General features: G+C 49.8%; 1 protein-coding gene across 1 annotated transcript in view; it reads left to right on the top strand.

Annotated features, from left to right (window-relative positions):
* The window catches only part of FOSB (FosB proto-oncogene, AP-1 transcription factor subunit), a 42,121-nt gene extending 17,470 nt beyond the window's left edge, over nucleotides 1-24,651 (top strand). Inside the window, exons 2-4 of the mRNA XM_075848478.1 lie at nucleotides 12,775-13,056; nucleotides 13,137-13,244; nucleotides 21,438-24,651. Coding sequence (XP_075704593.1) covers nucleotides 12,775-13,056; nucleotides 13,137-13,244; nucleotides 21,438-21,833 — 786 coding nt within the window. The 3' untranslated portion in view covers nucleotides 21,834-24,651. The remainder of the gene's footprint in view (nucleotides 1-12,774; nucleotides 13,057-13,136; nucleotides 13,245-21,437) is intronic.
* The last annotated feature ends 468 nt before the right edge of the window (nucleotides 24,652-25,119 follow it).

Raw genomic sequence — 25,119 nt, 5'->3', positions numbered from 1 at the left:
AAAAGAGTGAACAAGGAGACAGCAGTCAGGAAGGAAAAGAGAGAGCAAGGAGAAAGTAGTCAGGGAGGAAAAGAGAGAGCAAGGAGACAGTAGTCAGGAAGGACAAGAGAGAGCAAGGAGACAGCAGTCGGGGAGGAAAAGAGAGAGCAAGGAGACAGTTGTCAGGGAGGAAAAGGGAGAACAAGTAGACAGTAGTCAGGGAGGAAAAGAGAGAGCAAGGAGACAGCAGTCAGGGAGGAAAAGGGAGAACAAGGAGACAGTAGTCAGGGAGGACAAGAGAGAGCAAGGAGACAGCAGTCAGGGAGGAAAAGAGAGAGCAAGGAGACAGTAGTCAGGGAGGAAAAGAGAGAGCAAGGAGACCGCAGTCAGGGAGGAAAAGAGTGAACAAGGAGACAGCAGTCAGGGAGGAAAAGAGTGAACAAGGAGACAGCAGTCAGGAAGGAAAAGAGAGAGCAAGGAGAAAGTAGTCAGGAAGGACAAGAGAGAGCAAGGAGACAGCAGTCAGGGAGGAAAAGAGAGAGCAAGGAGACAGTTGTCAGGGAGGAAAAGGGAGAACAAGTAGACAGTAGTCAGGGAGGAAAAGAGAGAGCAAGGAGACAGCAGTCAGGGAGGAAAAGAGAGAGCAAGGAGACAGTAGTCAGGGAGGAAAAGAGAGAGCAAGGAGACCGCAGTCAGGGAGGACAAGAGAGAGCAAGGAGACAGCAGTCAGGGAGGAAAAGAGAGAGCAAGGAGACAGCAGTCAGGGAGGAAAAGGGAGAACAAGGAGACAGTAGTCAGGGAAGAAAAGAGAGAGCAAGGAGACAGCAGTCAGGGAGGACAAGAGAGAGCAAGAAGACAACGGTCAGGGAGGAAAAGAGAGAGCAAGGAGACATCAGTCAGGGAGGACAAGAGAGAGCAAGGAGACAGTAGTCAGGGAGGAAAAGAGAAAGCAAGGAGACAGCAGTCATGGAGGAAAAGAGAGAGCAAGGAGACAGCAGTGAGGAAGGAAAAGAGAGAGCAAGGAGACAGTAGTCAGGGAGGAAAAGAGAGAGCAAGGAGACAGTAGTCAGGGAGGAAAAGGGAGAACAAGGAGACAGTAGTCAGGGAGGAAAAGAGAGAGCAAGGAGACAGTAGTCAGGGAGGAAAAGAGAGAGCAAGGAGACAGCAGTCAGGGAGGAAAAGAGAAAGCAAGGAGACAGCAGTCAGGAAGGAAAAGAGAGAGCAAGGAGACAGTAGTCAGGGAGGAAAAGAGAGAGCAAGGAGACAGCAGTGAGGAAGGAAAAGAGAGAGCAAGGAGACAGTAGTCAGGGAGCAAAAGAGAGAGCAGGGAGACAGCAGTCGGGGAGCAAAAGAGAGAGCAAGAAGACAGCAGTCAGGGAGCAAAAGAGAGAGCAAGGAGACAGCAGTCAGGGAGCAAAAGAGAGAGCAAGGAGACCGCAGTCAGGGAGCAAAGGAGAGAGCAAGGAGACCGCAGTCAGGGAGCAAAAGAGAGAGCAGGGAGACAGTAGTCAGGGAGCAAAAGAGAGAGCAGGGAGACAGCAGTCAGGGAGGACAAGAGAGAGCAAGGAGACAGCAGTCAGGGAGGAAAAGAGAGAGCAAGGAGACAGCAGTCAGGGATGAAAAGGGAGAGCAAGGAGACAGTAGTCAGGGAGGAAAAGAGAAAGCAAGGAGACAGTAGTCAGGAAGGAAAAGAGAGAGAGAGAGAGCAAGGAGACAGTAGTCAGGAAGGAAAAGAGAGAGCAAGGAGACAGCAGTCAGGAAGGAAAAGAGAGAGCAAGGAGACAGCAGTCAGGGAGGAAAAGAGAGAGCAAGGAGACAGCAGTCAGGGAGGAAAAGGGAGAACAAGGAGACAGTAGTCAGGGAAGAAAAGAGAGAGCAAGGAGACAGCAGTCAGGGAGGACAAGAGAGAGCAAGAAGACAGCGGTCAGGGAGGAAAAGAGAGAGCAAGGCGACAGCAGTCAGGGAGGACAAGAGAGAGCAACGAGACAGCAATCAGGGAGGAAAAGGGAGAACAAGGAGACAGTAGTCAGGGAAGAAAAGAGAGAGCAAGGAGACAGCAGTCAGGGAGGACAAGAGAGAGCAAGGAGACAGTAGTCAGGGAGGAAAAGAGAAAGCAAGGAGACAGCAGTCATGGAGTAAAAGAGAGAGCAAGGAGACAGCAGTGAGGAAGGAAAAGAGAGAGCAAGGAGACCGCAGTCAGGGAGGAAAAGAGAGAGCAAGTAGACAGTAGTCAGGGAGGAAAAGGGAGAACAAGGAGACAGCAGTCAGGGAGGAAAAGAGAAAGCAAGGAGACAGCAGTCAGGAAGGAAAAGAGAGAGCAAGGAGACAGTAGTCAGGGAGGAAAAGAGAGAGCAAGTAGACAGTAGTCAGGGAGGAAAAGGGAGAACAAGGAGACAGTAGTCAGGGAGGAAAAGAGAGAGCAAGGAGACAGTAGTCAGGGAGGAAAAGAGAGAGCAAGGAGACAGCAGTCAGGGAGGAAAAGAGAAAGCAAGGAGACAGCAGTCAGGAAGGAAAAGAGAGAGCAAGGAGACAGTAGTCAGGGAGGAAAAGAGAGAGCAAGGAGACAGTAGTCAGGGAGGAAAAGAGAGAGCAAGGAGATAGTAGTCAGGGAGGAAAAGAGAGAGCAAGGAGACAGCAGTCAGGGAGGAAAAGAGAAAGCAAGGAGACAGCAGTCAGGAAGGAAAAGAGAGAGCAAGGAGACAGTAGTCAGGGAGGAAAAGAGAGAGCAAGGAGACAGCAGTGAGGAAGGAAAAGAGAGAGCAAGGAGACAGCAGTCAGGAAGGACAAGAGAGAGCAGGGAGACAGTAGTCAGGGAGCAAAAGAGAGAGCAGGGAGACAGCAGTCGGGGAGCAAAAGAGAGAGCAAGAAGACAGCAGTCAGGGAGCAAAAGAGAGAGCAAGGAGACAACAGTCAGGGAGGACAAGAGAGAGCAAGGAGACAGCAGTCAGGGAGCAAAAGAGAGAGCAAGGAGACCGCAGTCAGGGAGGAAAAGAGAGAGCAAGGAGACAGCAGTCAGGGAGGAAAAGAGAAAGCAAGGAGACAGTAGTCAGGAAGGAAAAGAGAGAGAGCAAGGAGACAGTAGTCAGGGAGGAAAAGAGAGAGCAAGGAGACCGCAGTCAGGGAGCAAAAGAGAGAGCAAGGAGACCGCAGTCAGGGAGCAAAAGAGAGAGCAAGGAAATAGCCGTCAGGGAGCAAAAGAGAGAGCAGGGAGACAGCAGTCAGGGAGGAAAAGAGAGAGCAAGGAGACAGCAGTCAGGGAGGAAAAGAGAAAGCAAGGAGACAGTAGTCAGGAAGGAAAAGAGAGAGAGCAAGGAGACAGCAGTCAGGGAGGAAAAGAGAGAGCAAGGAGACAGCAGTCAGGGAGGAAAAGAGAGAGTAAGGAGACAGTAGTCAGGGAGGAAAAGAGAGAGCAAGGAGACAGTAGTCAGGAAGGAAAAGAGAGAGAGCAAGGAGACCGCAGTCAGGGAGGAAAAGAGAGAGCAAGGAGACAGCAGTCAGGGAGGAAAAGAGAGAGTAAGGAGACAGTAGTCAGGGAGGAAAAGAGAGAGCAAGGAGACAGTAGTCAGGAAGGAAAAGAGAGAGAGCAAGGAGACAGCAGTCAGGGAGGAAAAGAGAGAGCAAGGAGACAGTAGTCAGGAAGGAAAAGAGAGAGCAAGGAGACAGCAGTCAGGGAGGAAAAGAGAGAGCAAGGAGACAGCAGTCAGGGAGGAAAAGAGAGAGCAAGGAGACAGCAGTCAGGGAGGAAAAGAGAGAGAGAGCAAGGAGACAGCAGTCAGGTAGGAGAGAGCAGGGAGACAGTAGTCAGGTAGGAGAGAGCAGGGAGACAGTAGTCAGGTAGGGGAGAGCAGGGAGACAGTAGTCAGGTAGGAGAGAGCAGGGAGACAGTAGTCAGGTAGGGGAGAGCAGGGAGACAGTAGTCAGGTAGGGGAGAGCAGGGAGACAGTAGTCAGGTAGGAGAGAGCAGGGAGACAGTAGTCAGGTAGGGGAGAGCAGGGAGACAGTAGTCAGGTAGGGGAGAGCAGGGAGACAGTAGTCAGGTAGGAGAGATCAGGGAGACAGCAGATGATTGGTTTGATTATGTTTTTTTTGGGGTGGTTATATCTTTTGTTATTAACATTTCTCGCTGTTTACTACAACTCCCAGCATCTATTCAGGAGTCTGGGTAGTGATTGTTTTACTATAGCAAGTAGGTGCTGGGACTTGTAGTTGTACAGCACGTGACTGATGGTCAGGTGGATGCTGGGACTTGTAGTTTGTTCTGGCTCCATGTCCGTCCTGATTGTTCCTCAGAACAGCCGCTCCCTCCCCCGTCACCTGTCAATCATAGTGCGGGTGGGCGGGGCTGACAGGCAGTGACGCTGGCTTGCTATTTTGAAACGCAGCGTAGAGAGCGCAAGGACGTAATTGCAGACGCTGCCAACGTCAAGGACACAAAGGGCGTGGAGATATTAAGGCACGCCCCTAGCACCTCGGGCACTATTGAGACTACAGAGAAGAGTCGCAGAACAGGAGATGTACAGGAGGGGGGATCAGTGAGAAGATGCTCCAGAGAGGAGCTGTTACCTGTACAGGAGGGGGGATCAGTGAGAAGATGCTCCAGAGAGGAGCTGTTACCTGTACAGGAGGGGGGATCAGTGAGAAGATGCTCCAGAGAGGAGCTGTTACCTGTACAGAAGGGGGGGATCAGTGAGAAGATGCTCCAGAGAGGAGCTGTTACCTGTACAGGAGGGGGGATCAGTGAGAAGATGCTCCAGAGAGGAGCTGTTACCTGTACAGGAGGGGGGATCAGTGAGAAGATGCTCCAGAGAGGAGCTGTTACCTGTACAGGAGGGTGGATCAGTGAGAAGATGCTCCAGAGAGGAGCTGTTACCTGTACAGGAGGGAGGATCAGTGAGAAGATGCTCCAGAGAGGAGCTGTTACCTGTACAGGAGGGAGGATCAGTGAGAAGATGCTCCAGAGAGGAGCTGTTACCTGTACAGGAGGGAGGATCAGTGAGAAGATGCTCCAGAGAGGAGCTGTTACCTGTACAGAAGGGGGGATCAGTGAGAAGATGCTCCAGAGAGGAGCTGTTACCTGTACAGGAGGGGGGATCAGTGAGAAGATGCTACAGAGAGGAGCTGTTACCTGTACAGGAGGGGGGATCAGTAAGAAGATGCTCCAGAGAGGAGCTGTTACCTGTACAGGAGGGAGGATCAGTGAGAAGATGCTCCAGAGTGGAGCTGTTACCTGTACAGGAGGGAGGATCAGTGAGAAGATGCTCCAGAGAGGAGCTGTTACCTGTACAGGAGGAAGGATCAGTGAGAAGATGCTCCAGAGAGGAGCTGTTACCTGTACAGGAGGGGGGATCAGTGAGAAGATGCTCCAGAGAGGAGCTGTTACCTGTACTTGAGGGTGGATCAGTGAGAAGATGCTCCAGAGAGGAGCTGTTACCTGTACAGGAGGGAGGATCAGTGAGAAGATGCTCCAGAGAGGAGCTGTTACCTGTACAGGAGGGTGGATCAGTGAGGAGATGCTCTAGAGAGGAGCTGTTACCTGTACTTGAGGGTGGATCAGTGAGATGATGCTCCAGAAAGGAGCTGTTACCTGTACAGGAGGGGGATCAGTGAGAAGTTAGTCCAGAGAGGAGCTGTTACCTGTACAGGAGGGTGGATCAGTGAGAAGTTAGTCCAGAGAGGAGCTGTTACCTGTACAGGAGGGTGGATCAGTGAGAAGATGCTCCAGAGAGGAGCTGTTACCTGTACAGGAGGGGGGATCAGTGAGAAGTTAGTCCAGAGAGGAGCTGCTACCTGTACAGGAGGGGGGATCAGTGAGAAGTTAGTCCAGAGAGGAGCTGTTACCTGTACAGGAGGGTGGATCAGTGAGGAGATGCTCCAGAGAGGAGCTGTTACCTGTACAGGAGGGTGGATCAGTGAGGAGATGCTCCAGAGAGGAGCTGTTACCTGTACAGGAGGGTGGATCAGTGAGGAGATGCTCCAGAGAGGAGCTGTTACCTGTACAGGAGGGTGGATCAGTGAGAAGTTAGTCCAGAGAGGAGCTGTTACCTGTACTGGAGGGGCGATTAGTGGCTTGATGGCCCACAGACAGCAGTGAAGCAGCAGATATGTAAATTGCCTCCAGAGTTAACACACCACCTGGATCAATAATATGACTTGATTTCCATGTAAAAGGGGCGTGACTGTACAATATTCAGGCCACACCTCCTCTGGTTTCTGGGGGTGACATTGACACTCTTGGTTTGTGCCCGTTTTATTACTGTGTGTTCTCTCTGTGTTTAGCGTGATCAGGGCACGAACCCCGGGGTTCACCCAGTTATCCCAATCAGAAGAACCGCCACCTACTAAAAAGTCCTCACACCCCAGATACATGACCAATATTCAGGGACCGGGCTCATTCATGTTTAAGACCCCTAGAGCTGTGAAAATGTATTCAGTTCCCAGATGTTCCCATTATTACATATCTGTCACCGTGTCTAATCTTTACACACCGTGCAACCTGAGAAATCACTCCAGCAAAGCCATAAACCCACAGATCACCAAAAGTATCTGCCCCCTTACAGATCTGTACAGTGTAGGCACGATAACCTCAGTAGTCACAGGACACGGTGTGGACAACCTCATGCAAAAAACTTGAGGGAAGAGGAAAACCCCCAACAGACACAGGGAAGATGGAGGTCACATTACAGGAAGTAGAGGACCTGGTGAATGGATTCTCCCATATCTAGTACCATGATTGGTCATAATTATTGGTGCTGGAGGCGGAGCAACCAGATACCCAGTCAAAAAACACACTTCACACGTTTGATGGGGCAAATACTTTTCATGGCACTCGAAAGATACTTGTGTTACCAAGCTTAAACATCTCTTCTTCTTCCTGTCTCCTCCATTCTCTGATCTTCTTCTTCCTGTCTCCTCCATTCTCTGATCTTCTCTTCTTCCTGTCTCCTCCATTCTCTGATCTTCTCTTCTTCCTGACTCCTCCATTCTCTGATCTTCTTCTTCCTGTCTCCTCCATTCTCTGATCTTCTTCTTCCTGTCTCCTCCATTCTCTGATCTTCTCTTCTTCCTGACTCCTCCATTCTCTGATCTTCTCTTCTTCCTGTCTCCTCCATTCTCTGATCTTCTCTTCTTCCTGACTCCTCCATTCTCTGATCTTCTTCTTCCTGTCTCCTCCATTCTCTGGTCTTCTCTTCTTCCTGTCTCCTCCATTCTCTGATCTTCTCTTCTTCCTGTCTCCTCCATTCTCTGATCTTCTCTTCTTCCTGTCTCCTCCATTCTCTGATCTTCTCTCCTTCCTGTCTCCTCCATTCTCTGATCTTCTCTTCTTCCTGACTCCTCCATTCTCTGATCTTCTCTTCTTCCCGTCTCCTCCATTCTCTGATCTTCTTCCTGTCTCCTCCATTCTCTGATCTTCTCTTCTTCCTGTCTCCTCCATTCTCTGATCTTCTTCCTGTCTCCTCCATTCTCTGATCTTCTCTTCTTCCTGTCTCCTCCATTCTCTGATCTTCTCTCCTTCCTGTCTCCTCCATTCTCTGATCTTCTCTTCTTCCTGACTCCTCCATTCTCTGATCTTCTCTTCTTCCCGTCTCCTCCATTCTCTGATCTTCTTCCTGTCTCCTCCATTCTCTGATCTTCTCTTCTTCCTGTCTCCTCCATTCTCTGATCTTCTTCTTCCTGTCTCCTCCATTCTCTGATCTTCTTCTTCCTGTCTCCTCCATTCTCTGATCTTCTCTTCTTCCTGTCTCCTCCATTCTCTGATCTTCTCTTCTTCCTGTCTCCTCCATTCTCTGATCATCTCTTCTTCCTGTCTCCTCCATTCTCTGATCTTCTTCCTGTCTCCTCCATTCTCTGATCTTCTTCTTCCTGTCTCCTCCATTCTCTGGTCTTCTCTTCTTCCTGTCTCCTCCATTCTCTGATCTTCTCTTCTTCCTGTCTCCTCCATTCTCTGGTCTTCTCTTCTTCCTGTCTCCTCCATTCTCTGATCTTCTTCCTGTCTCCTCCATTCTCTGATCTTCTTCCTGTCTCCTCCATTCTCTGATCTTCTCTTCTTCCTGTCTCCTCCATTCTCTGATCTTCTCTTCTTCCTGTCTCCTCCATTCTCTGATCATCTTCCTGTCTCCTCCATTCTCTGATCTTCTCTTCTTCCTGTCTCCTCCATTCTCTGATCTTCTCTTCTTCCTGTCTCCTCCATTCTCTGGTCTTCTCTTCTTCCTGTCTCCTCCATTCTCTGATCTTCTCTTCTTCCTGTCTCCTCCATTCTCTGATCTTCTCTTCTTCCTGACTCCTCCATTCTCTGATCTTCTCTTCTTCCTGTCTCCTCCATTCTCTGATCTTCTCTTCTTCCTGTCTCCTCCATTCTCTGATCTTCTCTTCTTCCTGTCTCCTCCATTCTCTGATCTTCTCTTCTTCCTGTCTCCTCCATTCTCTGATCATCTCTTCTTCCTGTCTCCTCCATTCTCTGATCTTCTTCCTGTCTCCTCCATTCTCTGATCTTCTTCTTCCTGTCTCCTCCATTCTCTGATCTTCTTCCTGCCTCCTCCATTCTCTGATCTTCTTCTTCCTGTCTCCTCCATTCTCTGATCTTCTTCTTCCTGTCTCCTCCATTCTCTGATCTTCTTCTTCCTGTCTCCTCCATTCTCTGATCTTCTCTTCTTCCTGTCTCCTCCATTCTCTGATCTTCTCTTCTTCCTGTCTCCTCCATTCTCTGATCTTCTTCTTCCTGTCTCCTCCATTCTCTGATCATCTTCCTGTCTCCTCCATTCTCTGATCTTCTTCTTCCTGTCTCCTCCATTCTCTGATCTTCTCTTCTTCCTGACTCCTCCATTCTCTGATCTTCTCTTCTTCCTGTCTCCTCCATTCTCTGATCTTCTCTTCTTCCTGTCTCCTCCATTCTCTGATCATCTTCCTGTCTCCTCCATTCTCTGATCTTCTTCTTCCTGTCTCCTCCATTCTCTGATCTTCTTCTTCCTGACTCCTCCATTCTCTGATCTTCTTCCTGTCTCCTCCATTCTCTGATCTTCTTCCTGACTCCTCCATTCTCTGATCTTCTTCCTGACTCCTCCATTCTCTGATCTTCTCTTCTTCCTGACTCCTCCATTCTCTGATCTTCTCTTCTTCCTGACTCCTCCATTCTCTGATCTTCTTCCTGACTCCTCCATTCTCTGATCTTCTTCCTGACTCCTCCATTCTCTGATCTTCTCTTCTTCCTGACTCCTCCATTCTCTGATCTTCTTCTTCCTGTCTCCTCCATTCTCTGGTCTTCTCTTCTTCCTGTCTCCTCCATTCTCTGATCTTCTCTTCTTCCTGTCTCCTCCATTCTCTGATCTTCTATTCTTCCTGTCTCCTCCATTCTCTGATCATCTTCCTGTCTCCTCCATTCTCTGATCTTCTTCTTCCTGTCTCCTCCATTCTCTGATCTTCTCTTCTTCCTGACTCCTCCATTCTCTGATCTTCTCTTCTTCCTGTCTCCTCCATTCTCTGATCTTCTCTTCTTCCTGTCTCCTCCATTCTCTGATCTTCTATTCTTCCTGTCTCCTCCATTCTCTGATCATCTTCCTGTCTCCTCCATTCTCTGATCTTCTCTTCTTCCCGTCTCCTCCATTCTCTGATCTTCTTCCTGTCTCCTCCATTCTCTGATCTTCTTCTTCCTGTCTCCTCCATTCTCTGGTCTTCTCTTCTTCCTGTCTCCTCCATTCTCTGACCTTCTCTTCTTCCTGTCTCCTCCATTCTCTAATCTTCTCTTCTTCCTGACTCCTCCATTCTCTGATCTTCTCTTCTTCCTGTCTCCTCCATTCTCTGATCTTCTCTTCTTCCTGTCTCCTCCATTCTCTGATCTTCTCTTCTTCCTGTCTCCTCCATTCTCTAATCTTCTCTTCTTCCTGACTCCTCCATTCTCTGATCTTCTCTTCTTCCCGTCTCCTCCATTCTCTGATCTTCTTCCTGTCTCCTCCATTCTCTGATCTTCTTCTTCCTGACTCCTCCATTCTCTGATCTTCTTCTTCCTGTCTCCTCCATTCTCTGGTCTTCTCTTCTTCCAGTCTCCTCCATTCTCTGATCTTCTCTTCTTCCTGACTCCTCCATTCTCTGATCTTCTTCTTCCTGTCTCCTCCATTCTCTGGTCTTCTCTTCTTACTGTCTCCTCCATTTTTTGATCTTCTCTTCTTCCTGTCTCCTCCATTCTCTGATCTTCTCTTCTTCCTGTCTCCTCCATTCTCTGATCTTCTTCCTGTCTCCTCCATACTCTGATCTTCTTCTTCCTGTCTCCTCCATTCTCTGATCTTCTTCCTGTCTCCTCCATACTCTGATCTTCTTCTTCCTGTCTCCTCCATTCTCTGATCTTCTTCTTCCTGTCTCCTCCATTCTCTGATCTTCTCTTCTTCCTGACTCCTCCATTCTCTGATCTTCTCTTCTTCCTGTCTCTTCCATTCTCTGATCTTCTTCCTGTCTCCTCCATTCTCTGATCTTCTTCCTGTCTCCTCCATTCTCTGATCTTCTCTTCTTCCTGTCCCCTCCATTCTCTGATCTTCTCTTCTTCCTGTCTCCTCCATTTTCTGATCTTCTCTTCCTTCTGTCTCCTCCATTCTCTCATCATCTTCCTGTCTCCTCCATTCTCTGTTCTTCTTCTTCCTGTCTCCTCCATTCTCTGATCTTCTCTTCTTCCTGTCTCCTCCATTTTCTGATCTTCTCTTCCTTCTGTCTCCTCCATTCTCTCATCTTCTTCCTGTCTCCTCCATTCTCTGATCTTCTTCTTCCTGTCTCCTCCATTCTCTGGTCTTCTCTTCTTCCTGTCTCCTCCATTCTCTGATCTTCTCTTCTTCCTGACTCCTCCATTCTCTGATCTTCTTCTTCCTGTCTCCTCCATTCTCTGGTCTTCTCTTCTTACTGTCTCCTCCATTCTCTGATCTTCTCTTCTTCCTGTCTCCTCCATTCTCTGATCTTCTCTTCTTCCTGTCTCCTCCATACTCTGATCTTCTTCTTCCTGTCTCCTCCATTCTCTGATCTTCTTCTTCCTGTCTCCTCCATTCTCTGATCTTCTTCTTCCTGACTCCTCCATTCTCTGATCTTCTCTTCTTCCTGACTCCTCCATTCTCTGATCTTCTCTTCTTCCTGTCTCTTCCATTCTCTGATCTTCTTCCTGTCTCCTCCATTCTCTGATCTTCTCTTCTTCCTGTCTCCTCCATTCTCTGATCTTCTCTTCTTCCTGTCTCCTCCATTCTCTGATCTTCTCTTCTTCCTGTCTCCTCCATTCTCTGATCTTCTTCCTGTCTCCTCCATTCTCTGATCTTCTTCCTGTCTCCTCCATTCTCTGATCTTCTCTTCTTCCTGTCTCCTCCATTCTCTGATCTTCTCTTCTTCCTGTCTCCTCCATTCTCTGATCATCTTCCTGTCTCCTCCATTCTCTGATCTTCTCTTCTTCCTGTCTCCTCCATTTTCTGATCTTCTCTTCCTTCTGTCTCCTCCATTCTCTGATTATCTTCCTGTCTCCTCCATTCTCTGATCTTCTTCTTCCTGTCTCCTCCATTCTCTGATCTTCTCTTCTTCCTGACTCCTCCATTCTCTGATCTTCTTCTTCCTGTCTCCTCCATTCTCTGATCTTCTTCTTCCTGTCTCCTCCATTCTCTGGTCTTCTCTTCTTCCTGTCTCCTCCATTCTCTGATCTTCTCTTCTTCCTGTCTCCTCCATTCTCTGATCTTCTCTTCTTCCTGTCTCCTCCATACTCTGATCTTCTTCTTCCTGTCTCCTCCATTCTCTGATCTTCTTCTTCCTGTCTCCTCCATTCTCTGATCTTCTTCTTCCTGTCTCCTCCATTCTCTGATCTTCTCTTCTTCCTGTCTCCTCCATTCTCTGATCTTCTCTTCTTCCTGTCTCCTCCATTCTCTGATCTTCTCTTCTTCCTGTCTCCTCCATTCTCTGATCTTCTCTTCTTCCTGACTCCTCCATTCTCTGATCTTCTTCTTCCTGTCTCCTCCATTCTCTGATCTTCTTCTTCCTGTCTCCTCCATTCTCTGGTCTTCTCTTCTTCCTGTCTCCTCCATTCTCTGATCTTCTCTTCTTCCTGTCTCCTCCATTCTCTGATCTTCTCTTCTTCCTGTCTCCTCCATACTCTGATCTTCTTCTTCCTGTCTCCTCCATTCTCTGATCTTCTTCTTCCTGTCTCCTCCATTCTCTGATCTTCTTCTTCCTGACTCCTCCATTCTCTGATCTTCTCTTCTTCCTGACTCCTCCATTCTCTGATCTTCTCTTCTTCCTGTCTCTTCCATTCTCTGATCTTCTTCCTGTCTCCTCCATTCTCTGATCTTCTCTTCTTCCTGTCTCCTCCATTCTCTGATCTTCTCTTCTTCCTGTCTCCTCCATTCTCTGATCTTCTCTTCTTCCTGTCTCCTCCATTTTCTGATCTTCTCTTCCTTCTGTCTCCTCCATTCTCTCATCATCTTCCTGACTCCTCCATTCTCTCATCATCTTCCTGTCTCCTCCATTCTCTGTTCTTCTCTTCTTCCGGTCTCCCTCCTCCATTCTCTGATCTTCTTCTTCCTGTCTCCTCCATTCTCTGATCTTCTCTTCTTCCTGTCTCCTCCATTCTCTGATCTTCTCTTCTTCCTGACTCCTCCATTTTCTGATCTTCTCTTCTTCCTGTCTCCTCCATTCTCTGTTCTTCTCTTCTTCCGGTCTCCCTCCTCCGTTCTTTGATCATCCTTTCTTCCTCTTTTCTCCATCTTCGATCTCCTGTACTTTCTCATTCCTCCATTTTGTAGCCATATTTTCCATGTGTATAAATATGCTTTTCTCTCTTTGGACCAGGAGTGTGTTGCCCTATGTGATGTCCCGTCCTCATTTGTCCCCACTGTTACGGCTATCACCAGTAGTCAGGACCTCCAGTGGCTGGTCACTCCTGCTCTTATCTCCTCCATGGCTCAATCCCAACCAACACCTGGACCATCAATTGACCCTTATGACCTGCCGGGCCCCAGCTACGCCTCGCCTTCTGGGTCATTGTATGGTACTGCTCAGCCTGCTGCTTCCTCCTCTGGACAGGAGGAAACTCGACCTACAAGACCTAGGAAAAGACCTAGAGAAGAAGCAGTAAGTAGCATATATATATAGAATAGTCATCTATAAAATATTTGTATGACCCCATTTACAAGACATCTCTCTATGTACAGCTGACCCCAGAGGAAGAGGAAAAGAGGCGAGTGCGGCGGGAGAGGAACAAATTAGCTGCTGCCAAATGCAGAAACAGGAGACGAGAGCTGACGGACAGATTGCAGAATGTAAGAGACAACGATTTATTTACTGCGAGCCAGGTTCCCCCACTTTACCTACATGTGTGACCCCTAAGGAGGCCGTTTCTCACCACATTCAAGAACTTTCCTGTTTTTGAATGAATACATCTATTGTTTCCGTCCAGAGGCTCATACCTGTGCTCATCTAGTCCTGACACAGCTGAGGGTTTGTTACAATGTGTCAATGCAGGTACGACTGGAGTTCTGGAGCAGGGAGATATTTGTGGAGCGGCTATATTTATTGTAACAAATCCAACAGCAGTGAGCAGAACTTGGTCAGGATGGGTTTCAAGCCGATAAATATAAACAATGACTATTTCTGTTTTCAGACAGGAAGCAGAGATCTTGAAAATGATGAGAAATGGAAACCTAAGTCTCGTATGTACATGTCATTATTGGAGATTAAGCTTAGTTTACAGCCATTATGGGGTCTGTAGAGCCTTTGTTTAGTAATCTTATGATATAAAGTCACATGAAAACGTAAGAGCCCCCACGTCAATCTCATCTCAGTATCTGCTCCTCAGTCACAAAATATAAAGATAAAGGAGATGAAATGACTAAAATCAAGAACAAACACTGGACAATATTATTACACCAATTAACCCAAACTAGAACATCACCACCATGCTTTACACTGCAGGTATTAGCATCTTCTAGTATGTCCGAGAGGAGTAAATAGCACGGCACATCAACGCAAAACGTCCGTCTGTCGGATCTCAGGGAGGGGCCCTGCCAACCCCGCATTTAATGTCTTGTTTTGGAGTTGCATTAAAGGGAAAATAAAGATATGAAAAGAATGGGGCGAGTGGCGCTGTCCTGAGCCGGCACGGAGTTCCAGGGCGGGAGCGATGCATGTCGGCGGCTGATAGCGAGATGTAGAGTACGAGTGGCGCTGTCCTGAGCCGGCACGGAGTTCCAGGGCGGGAGCGATGCATGTCGGCGGCTGATAGCGAGATGTAGAGTACGAGCGGCGAGTGGCGCTGTCCTGTGCCGGCACAGAGTTCCAGGGCGGGAGCGATGCATGTCGGCGGCTGATAGCGAGATGTAGAGTACGAGCGGCGAGTGGCGCTGTCCTGAGCCGGCACAGAGTTCCAGGGCGGGAGCGATGCATGTCGGCGGCTGATAGCGAGATGTAGAGTACGAGCGGCGAGTGGCGCTGTCCTGTGCCGGCACAGAGTTCCAGGGCGGGAGCGATGCATGTCGGCGGCTGATAGCGAGATGTAGAGTACGAGCGGCGAGTGGCGCTGTCCTGAGCCGGCACAGAGTTCCAGGGCGGGAGCGATGCATGTCGGCGGCTGATAGCGAGATGTAGAGTACGAGCGGCGAGTGGCGCTGTCCTGAGCCGGCACGGAGTTCCAGGGCGGGAGCGATGCATGTCGGCGGCTGATAGCGAGATGTAGAGTACGAGCGGCGAGTGGCGCTGTCCTGTGCCGGCACAGAGTTCCAGGGCGGGAGCGATGCATGTCGGCGGCTGATAGCGAGATGTAGAGTACGAGCGGCGAGTGGCGCTGTCCTGAGCCGGCACAGAGTTCCAGGGCGGGAGCGATGCATGTCGGCGGCTGATAGCGAGATGTAGAGTACGAGCGGCGAGTGGCGCTGTCCTGTGCCGGCACAGAGTTCCAGGGCGGGAGCGATGCATGTCGGCGGCTGATAGCGAGATGTAGAGTACGAGCGGCGAGTGGCGCTGTCCTGTGCCGGCACGGAGTTCCAGGGCGGGAGCGATGCATGTCGGCGGCTGATAGCGAGATGTAGAGTACGAGCGGCGAGTGGCGCTGTCCTGAGCCGGCACGGAGTTCCAGGGCGGGAGCGATGCATGTCGGCGGCTGATAGCGAGATGTAGAGTACGAGCGGCGAGTGGCGCTGTCCTGAGCCGGCACGGAGTTCCAGGGCGGGAGCGATGCATGTCGGCGGCTGATAGCGAGATGTAGAGTACGAGCGGCGAGTGGCGCTGTCCTGTGCCGGCACGGAGTTCCAGGGCGGGAGGCATTGACTTTACCCTTTGGTACATTTGCACTGAGCTTGTTGAATGTCAGACGCACAAAGCTAAATAAGTGCAAAACGAGGTGTAGTATCAGGTTCTTCTGGTGAAATGCTGTCTGTTGTTCTCACGTCTCCTGGTCCTGTGGTTACGTGACACGATCACCGCCATGCTTTACACTGCAGGTGTCAGGTTCTTCTGGTGAAATGCTGTCTGTGGTTCTCACGTCTCCTGGTCCTGTGGTTACGTGACACGATCACCGCCATGCTTTACACTGCAGGTGTCAGGTTCTTCTGGTGAAATGCTGTCTGTGGTTCTCACGTCTCCTGGTCCTGTGGTTACGTGACACGTTCACCACCATGCTTTACACTGCAGGTGTCAGGTTCTTCTGGTGAAATGCTGTCTGTGGTTCTCACGTCTCCTGGTCCTGTGGTTACGTGACACGTTCACCACCATGCTTTACACTGCAGGTGTCAGGTTCTTCTGGTGAAATGCTGTCTGTGGTTCTCACGTCTCCTGGTCCTGTGGTTACGTGACACGTTCACCACCATGCTTTACACTGCAGGTGTCAGGTTCTTCTGGTGAAATGCTGTCTGTGGTTCTCACGTCTCCTGGTCCTGTGGTTACGTGACACGTTCACCACCATGCTTTACACTGCAGGTGTCAGGTTCTTCTGGTGAAATGCTGTCTGTGGTTCTCACGTCTCCTGGTCCTGTGGTTACGTGACACGTTCACCACCATGCTTTACACTGCAGGTGTCAGGTTCTTCTGGTGAAATGCTGTCTGTGGTTCTCACGTCTCCTGGTCCTGTGGTTACGTGACACGTTCACCACCATGCTTTACACTGCAGGTGTCAGGTTCTTCTGGTGAAATGCTGTCTGTGGCTCTCACATGTCTCCTGGTCCTGTGGTTACGTGACTCGTTCACCACCATACTTTACACTGCAGGTGTCAGGTTCTTCTGGTGAAGTGCTGTCTGTGGCTCTCACATGTCTCCTGGTCCTGTGGTTACGTGACACATTCACCACCATGCTTTACACTGCAGGTGTCAGGTTCTTCTGGTGAAATGCTGTCTGTGGCTCTCACATGTCTCCTCGTCCTGTGGTTACGTGACACGTTCACCACCATTCTTTACACTGCAGGTGTCAGGTTCTTCTGGTGAAATGCTGTCTGTGGATCTCACGTCTCCTGGTTCTGTGGTTACGTGACTCATTCACCACCATGCTTTACACTGCAGGTGTCAGGTTCTTCTGGTGAAGTGCTGTCTGTGGCTCTCACGTCTCCTGGTCCTGTGGTTACGTGATACGTTCACCACCATGCTTTACACTCCAGGTGTCAGGTTCTTCTGGTGAAATGCTGTCTGTGGCTCTCACGTCTCCTGGTTCTGTGGTTACGTGACTCGTTCACCACCATGCTTTACACTCCAGGTGTGAGGTTCTTCTGGTGAAAGGCTGCCTGTGGCTCTCACATGTCTCCTGGTCATGTGGTTACGTGACACGTTTACCACCATGCTTTACACTGTAGGTGTCAGGTTCTTCTGGTGAAATGCTGCCTGTGGTTCTCACATGCCTCTTGGTCCTGGGGCCACATGACTCGTTCACCACCATGCTTTACACTGCAGGTGTCAGGTTCTTCTGGTGAAGTGCTGTCTGTGGCTCTCACGTCTCCTGGTCCTGTGGTTAAGTCACACGTTCACCACCATGCTTTACACTGCAGGTGTCAGGTTCTTCTGGTGAAGTGCTGTCTGTGGCTCTTACATGTCTCCTGGTCCTGTGGTTACGTGACACGTTCACCACCATGCTTTATACTGCAGGTGTCAGGTTCTTCTGGTGAAATGCTGTCTGTGGCTCTCACATGTCTCCTGGTCCTGTGGTTACGTGACACATTCACCACCATGCTTTACACTGCAGGTGTGAGGTTCTTCTGGTGAAATGCTGTCTGTGGCTCTCACATGTCTCCTGGTCCTGTGGTTACGTGACACGTTCACCACCATGCTTTACACTGCAGGTGTCAGGTTCTTCTGGTGAAATGCTGTCTGTGGCTCTCACATGTCTCCTCGTCCTGTGGTTACGTGACACGTTCACCACCATGCATTACACTGCAGGTGTCAGGTTCTTCTGGTGAAATGCTGTCTGTGGATCTCACGTCTCCTGGTTCTGTGGTTACGTTACTCATTCACCACCATGCTTTACACTGCAGGTGTCAGGTTCTTCTGGTGAAGTGCTGTCTGTGGCTCTCACGTCTCCTGTGGTTACGTGATACGTTCACCACAATGCTTTACACTCCAGGTGTCAGGTTCTTCTGGTGAAATGCTGTCTGTGGCTCTCACGTCTCCTGGTTCTGTGGTTACGTGACTCATTCACCACCATGCTTTACACTCCAGGTGTGAGGTTCTTCTGGTGAAAGGCTGCCTGTGGCTCTCACATGTCTCCTGGTCATGTGGTTACGTGACACGTTTACCACCATGCTTTACACTGTAGGTGTCAGGTTCTTCTGGTGAAATGCTGCCTGTGGTTCTCACATGCCTCTTGGTCCTGGGGCCACATTACTCGTTCACCACCATGCTTTACACTGCAGGTGTCAGGTTCTTCTGGTGAAATGCTGCCTGTGGTTCTCACATGCCTCTTGGTCCTGTGGTTACATGACTTGTTCACCACCATGGTTTACACTGCAGGTGTGAGGTTCTTCTGGTGAAATGCTGTCTGTGGCTCTCGCATGTCTCCTGGTCCTGTGGTTACATGACTCGTTCACCACCATGCTTTACACTGCAGGTGTGAGGTTCTTCTGGTTAAATGCTGCCTGTGGTTCTCACATGCCTCCTGGTCCTGGGGCCACATGACTTTCCTCTTCTGTCTAGAGCACATTGTTCCAGAAGTCCTGCTGTGTCCACTGACAGCCTGTGTGCTCTCCTCTCTATCTACACTATGATACTGACAGCCTGTGTGCTCTCCTCCCTATCTACACTATGATACTGACAGCCTGTGTGCTCTCCTCCCTATCTACACTATGATACTGACAGCCTGTGTGCTCTCCTCCCTATCTACACTATGATACTGACAGCCTGTGTGCTCTCCTCCCTATCTACACTATGATACTGACAGCTTGTGTGCTCTCCTCCCTATCTACACTATGATACTGACAGCCTGTGTGCTCTCCTCCCTATCTACACTATGATACTGACAGCCTGTGTGCTCTCCTCTCTATCTACACTATGATGCTGACAGCTTGTGTGCTCTCCTCCCTATCTACACTATGATACTGACAGCCTGTGTGCTCTCCTCTCTATCTACACTATGATACTGACAGCCTGTGTGCTCTCCTCTCTATCTACACTATGATGCTGACAGCTTGTGTGCTCTCCTCCCTATCTACACTATGATACTGACAGCCTGTGTGCTCTCCTCTCTATCTACACTATGATACTGACAGCCTGTGTGCTCTCCTCCCTATCTACACTATGATACTGACAGCTTGTGTGCTCTCTTCCCTATCTACACTATGATACTGACAGCTTGTGTGCTCTCCTCCCTATCTACACTATGATACTGACAGCCTGTGTGCTCTCCTCCCTATCTACACTATGATACTGACAGCCTGTGTGCTCTCCTCTCTATCTACACTATGATGCTGACAGCCTGTGTGCTCTCCTCCCTATCTACACTATGATACTGACAGCCTGTGTGCTCTCCTCTCTATCTACACTATGATGCTGACAGCCTGTGTGCTCTCCTCTCTATCTACACTATGATGCTGACAGCCTGTGTGCTCTCCTCTCTATCTACACTATGATACTGACAGCCTGTGTGCTCTCCTCTCTATCTACACTATGATGCTGACAGCCTGTGTGCTCTCCTCTCTATCTACACTATGATGCTGACAGCCTGTGTGCTCTCCTCTCTATCTACACTATGATACTGACAGCCTGTGTGCTCTTCTCTCTATCTACACTATGATGCTGACAGCCTGTGTGCTCTCCTCTCTATCTACACTATGATGCTGACAGCCTGTGTGCTCTCCTCCCTATCTACACTATGATACTGACAGCTTGTGTGCTCTCCTCCCTATCTACACTATGATACTGACAGCTTGTGTGCTCTCCTCCCCATCTACACTATGATACTGACAGCCTGTGTGCTCTCCTCTCTATCTACACTATGATGCTGACAGCCTGTGTGCTCTCCTCTCTATCTACACTATGATACTGACAGCCTGTGTGCTCTTCTCTCTATCTACACTATGATGCTGACAGCCTGTGTACTCTCCTCCCTATCTACACTACGATACTGACAGCCTGTGTGCTCTCCTCCCTATCTACACTATGATGCTGACAGCCTGTGTGCTCTCCTCTCTATCTACACTATGATACTGACAGCCTGTGTGCTCTCCTCCCTATCTACACTATGATGCTGACAGCCTGTGTGCTCTCCTCTCTATCTACACTATGATACTGACAGCCTGTGTGCTCTCCTCCCTATCTACACTATGATGCTGACAGCCTGTGTGCTCTCCTCTCTATCTACACTATGATGCTGACAGCCTGTGTGCTCTCCTCTCTATCTACACTATGATGCTGACAGCCTGTGTGCTCTCCTCCCTATCTACACTATGATACTGACAGCTTGTGTGCTCTCCTCCCTATCTACACTATGATACTGACAGCCTGTGTGCTCTCCTCTCTATCTACACTATGATGCTGACAGCCTGTGTGCTCTTCTCTCTATCTACACTATGATACTGACAGCCTGTGTGCTCTCCTCTCTATCTACACTATGATACTGACAGCCTGTGTGCTCTCCTCCCTATCTACACTATGATGCTGACAGCCTGTGTGCTCTCCTCTCTATCTACACTATGATGCTGACAGCCTGTGTGCTCTCCTCTCTATCTACACTATGATGCTGACAGCCTGTGTGCTCTCCTCTCTATCTACACTATGATACTGACAGCCTGTGTGCTCTCCTCTCTATCTACACTATGATGCTGACAGCCTGTGTGCTCTCCTCTCTATCTACACTATGATGCTGACAGCCTGTGTGCTCTCCTCCCTATCTACACTATGATGCTGACAGCCTGTGTGCTCTCCTCTCTATCTACACTATGATGCTGACAGCCTGTGTGCTCTTCTCTCTATCTACACTATTCAACCCGCATCCCTAAAAAGGAATTAAAAGGATGTATGTACCTTAAAATGTTAGCAGTGAATACTGCACTCTATTCCGCAAAAAACAAGCCTTCACAGTGGCATCAACAGAAAGAAAGTTCTAGATCTTGAAGTCCGGCGACATAAAAACAAATTATTTTCTAAAAACGTATTTTATTAGAAATAGAAATGTGGTATCGCTGTAATTGTATCGACCCAGAGAATAAAGTTAACAAGTCATTTATACCGCACAGTGAACGCTGTAAAAGTAAATCCCCAAAACAGTGGCGGAATTGCTTTATATATATTTTTTGTTTATAAATCCCCACTCAAAACTTTTTATAAACTTACTCGATACATTATCTCTACCACAAAATGGAGACATAAAAACAAGCCCCCAGTTACGTCTGATGAAAAAAACAAAACGCTGGGCCTTAAGTGGTTGAGGTCGTGATGAATTTGGGGGGCACTTACTTATTCCACAGGAGAGGGGCGATCTGTGAAGTTTATTATTATTGTACCGTCAGTTTGTTCTCTTTATATTCTGTGACTGAGATGGAAAAGAATAAAGGAGCCTCCATGGGGGGTACTAACTTTTCCACACGACAATAGACTGAGGTGATGACCCTGCAGGTGGGTCTAATGGTATTTAGCAAAGTGCCCACTAGGCGGAGCGATCCTCTCTATGTTCATTCTCTAGACTCGTGGCCGCCATTGTGGTTGCCCCCTGAGCGTGTAACGCTGGCGCCATAGATGGGAAGATTCTCCGCAATGTGGCGAGTGTCCGTTCTATGTATGCTGGAATGCTCATTAGGAAAGGGTCAAACGCAAAGAGATGACCCCCATCGTGGAGGGTGGATGCTGGAAATTTGGTCCCTTGTATTCTGCTACCTGGATAATTGGATCATTTACTCTAACAATGGGGCAGATTCCATAATCAGAGCCGATATAATTCTTATAATGAACGGCCGGTGCGGGGCGACGTCTCCCTACAACGTAAGAAAAGACAGCGAATTGTTCCGTTGTTAGTTTGCACATGTGGAATGATTCCCTCCATCTTGCAGGAGACGGACCTCTTAGAGGAGGAAAAGTCCAACCTTGAGGCGGAGATTGACGAGCTGCGCAGACAGAAGGAGCAGCTGGAATTTGCACTTCTCTCCCACCGATCAGGATGCAAACTGCCCTATGAGGAGCCTGACCCTCCCCAGACAGAGCCAGCCACATCCTTCCCTCACGGCGGACTGCTGCCCTCGTATCCACCCCAGCCGGAGGTATCATTCCCTGTCTGTTTGCCCCCACTCCCGGACTCAGACTGTACCACCAGCGCTGGATCTTACACATCTTCATTTGTGTTCACCTCCCCAGAGGGAGGAGCCTGTGGAAGCCACTACCAGCGCAGCAGCGGAAGTGACCGCTCGTCCTCTGACTCGCTCAGCTCACCCTCACTCCTGGCACTCTGAGACATAACCTCCGCCTCTCACTCCTGGCGCTCTGAGGCCTCACCTCCTCCTCCACTCACTCCTGGTGCTCTGAGACATAACCTCCTCCCCCCCTCACCCTCACTCCTGGCGCTATGAGACATAACTTCCTCCTCCCCTCACCCTCACTCCTGGCCCTCTGAGACATAACTTCCTCCTCCCCTCACCCTCACTCCTGGCGCTCTGAGACATAACTTCCTCCTCCCCTCACCCTCACTCCTGACGCTCTGAGACATAACCTCCTCCTCCCCTCACCCTCTCTCCTGGCACTCTGTGACATAACTTCCACCCCTCACTCCTGGCGCTCTGAGACATCACCTCCTCCTCCCCTCACCCTCACTCCTGGCGCTCTGAGACATAACCTCCTCCTCCCCTCACCCCTGGCACTCTGAGACATAACCTCCTCCTCCCCTCACCCTCACTCCTGGCGCTCTGAGACTTAACCTCCTCCTCCCCTCACCCTCACTCCTTGCGCTCTGAGACTTAACCTCCTCCTCCCCTCACCCTCACTCCTGGCGCTCTGAGACATCACCTCCTCCTCCCCTCACCCTCACTCCTGGCACTCTGAGACATAACCTCCTCCTCCCCTCACCTTCACTCCTGGCACTCTGAGACTTAACCTCCTCCTCCCCTCACCCTCACTCCTGGCGCTCTGAGACATCACCTCCTCCTCCCCTCACCCTCACTCCTGGCACTCTGAGACTTAACCTCCTCCTCCCCTCACCCTCACTCCTGGCGCTCTGAGACATCACCTCCTCCTCCCCTCACTCCTGGCACTCTGAGACATAACCTCCTCCTCCCCTCACCCTCACTCCTGGCGCTCTGAGACTTAACCTCCTCCTCCCCTCACCCTCACTCCTGGAGCTCTGAGACATCACCTCCTCCTCCCCTCACCCTCACCCCTGGCACTCTGAGACATAACCTCCTCCTCCCCTCACCCTCACTCCTGGCACTCTGAGACATAACCTCCTCCTCCGTTTATTCCATCTGCTCCTCTTCTGCTTCCTTTGTTATATTTGTGCTTGTTCTGCTCCACATTATTTCCATCATGCTTTGCTCTTCTAGGGGCGTGATGCTCCCTCTGGTCTTTTGGGTGGCGGTGGCGCATTGGAAGCTCATTTCATTGCCCCTCCCCCTCTCGGAAGTGTGCGGTGGGCTGAGCGCAGTCAAGAAAATTTCGCCATCTACATTCCACTTTAACGACCAGCCCAGGACCAGGATCTCTACGACCATTGCTGTGATATGGGATGTCGGGGGCATGCAGGAAGGGTTGCCGGATACTGAGTGCAGTACACCATCTGACCTCTCTTCTGTCAGGGGCGCTGCTGCTGAGCCTATAACGACTTCCCTTCTACTGTGAGAGGAGAGAATAGCGAGCAGATCATGTTCTGATGGAAGGTTCCGGACGCTGTTGTCACCCTCTGTTGGGTGTTTGATGTCATAGACTCTGCTTGGTTTGTCACTGTATATCAGCCTCCACCCCCGCACCTATAGCTCTGCCCATATATGATGAGACTGTATACAGTGTGCACTCCATTGTATATCTGTCGTATTTGTATGAGGATGTATATGGCGGCGGGCGGCTCCATGCACAGCTGTGGCCCCTGTGTATACAGATAGTTCACAATATATTTTTGATGCTATATATATTTTTATATATGGAAGTATTTATATACAAATCTATATATCCTGAGGCCATGAAATGCGCTGGATCCTGCCGTCCTCTCCCAGGACTGAGTGCATGACGGAGCAGGACCGCGGTGCAGCCATCGTTCTGCCGCTCTGTGGAGACGGGGAGGGTGTCAGCAGACCGACCAGAAGAAATGTAAGGAACCTGATGACACCTCCCCTCTCATTCCTGTCAGCGGCAGTGTTGTCATAGGGATCCAGATAGCCATCTACATCAATATCTACATCCAGCTCTGACGTGTGGACATTGATGGTGAATGTCTCAGTGGTGCAGCCTCACTATTTGGGCCTAAGGCTCTGTTCACACGCACTAGTTTCAGGTGTAATTCGGGTTTTACGCCTAGAATTACGCCAGAAAAAACGCCCCTAATACGCCTACAAATATCTGGCCGTTGCTTTCAATGGATATTACGATGTTCTGTTCCCACGAGCCTTTATTTTACGCGTCGCTGTCAAAATACGGCGCGTAAAATGACGGCTCGTCAAAAGAAGTGCAGGACATTTCTTGGGACGTTTTTGGAGGTGTTTTTCATTGACCTTATAAAAAACAGCTCCAAAAACGTCCGTAAAAAATGCCGCAAAAAACGCGAGTGGCTTAAAAAAACGTCTGAGAATCAGGAGCTGTTTTGGCGTGAAGCTCCTCCGTATTTTCAGACGTTTCTGGTCACTGCGTGTGAACAGAGCCTGAAACTTCCAGCGCTCTGAGCAGAGATGAGGAGGAGTTGTCACATTTCACTAGAGGCCCGTCCTCCACGTTCTCTGCTCCGTCTCCTGACATCCTCCTATACGGTCCAGACAGCCATGGCACCTACAGCGTGGAGAACACCGGCCGCGTGTCGGCTCCGTCCATGTGAACAGTCCACGAGGCTGGGAAAAGCCACTGGACACCGGCGGACCCCCATGAGGAGCGCTCACATTCATGGTCAGGACCCCTAATGTCTGGACCACTGATCCTGATCGCACCTTCCCAAACAGGCGAGGGGGAGGGGCTGCCGTGCGCGTAGTCCCTGTGCTCGTGGTGGACGTACAATCTATAGAGAATTTATTATATATTATATCTATTTTTTGATTTTATTATAGTTTATGTCTTTATTGAACGTGACCAATAAACTGCAAGAAACAAAAGGAGTCTCCGCCTCGTTCTTGTGTGACCTCCATGACCCCACCCCACAAAGGCGCTCGTCTGGGGTTATTCCAACTAATTCACTGCAGAAACAGAGGCTACTCCACCTGCGGCTCCAAGGGAATAAGGCAGCAGGGGGCAGTAACTGCTATAAAGAGAATATGGAGATACTGCCCCCTGCTGCCTCCTCCAGTAACTGCTATACAGAGAATATGGAGATACTGCCCCCTGCTGCCCTCTCCAGTAACTGCTATAAAGAGAATATGGAGATACTGCCCCCTGCTGCCCTCTCCAGTAACTGCTACACAGAGAATATGGAGATACTTCCCCCTGATGCCCTCTCCAGTAACTGCTATACAGAGAATATGGAGATACTGCCCCCTGCTGCCCTCTCCAGTAACTGCTATAAAGAGAATATGGAGATACTGCCCCTTGCTGCCCTCTCCAGTAACTGCT

Source organism: Rhinoderma darwinii, unplaced genomic scaffold, assembly GCF_050947455.1.
Source record: "Rhinoderma darwinii isolate aRhiDar2 unplaced genomic scaffold, aRhiDar2.hap1 Scaffold_41, whole genome shotgun sequence".
In the NCBI taxonomy this organism is placed as follows: Eukaryota; Metazoa; Chordata; class Amphibia; order Anura; family Rhinodermatidae; genus Rhinoderma; species Rhinoderma darwinii.
The sequence above is the reverse complement of the archived record's forward strand: the minus strand, read 5'-3'. Positions and strand labels throughout refer to the sequence as shown.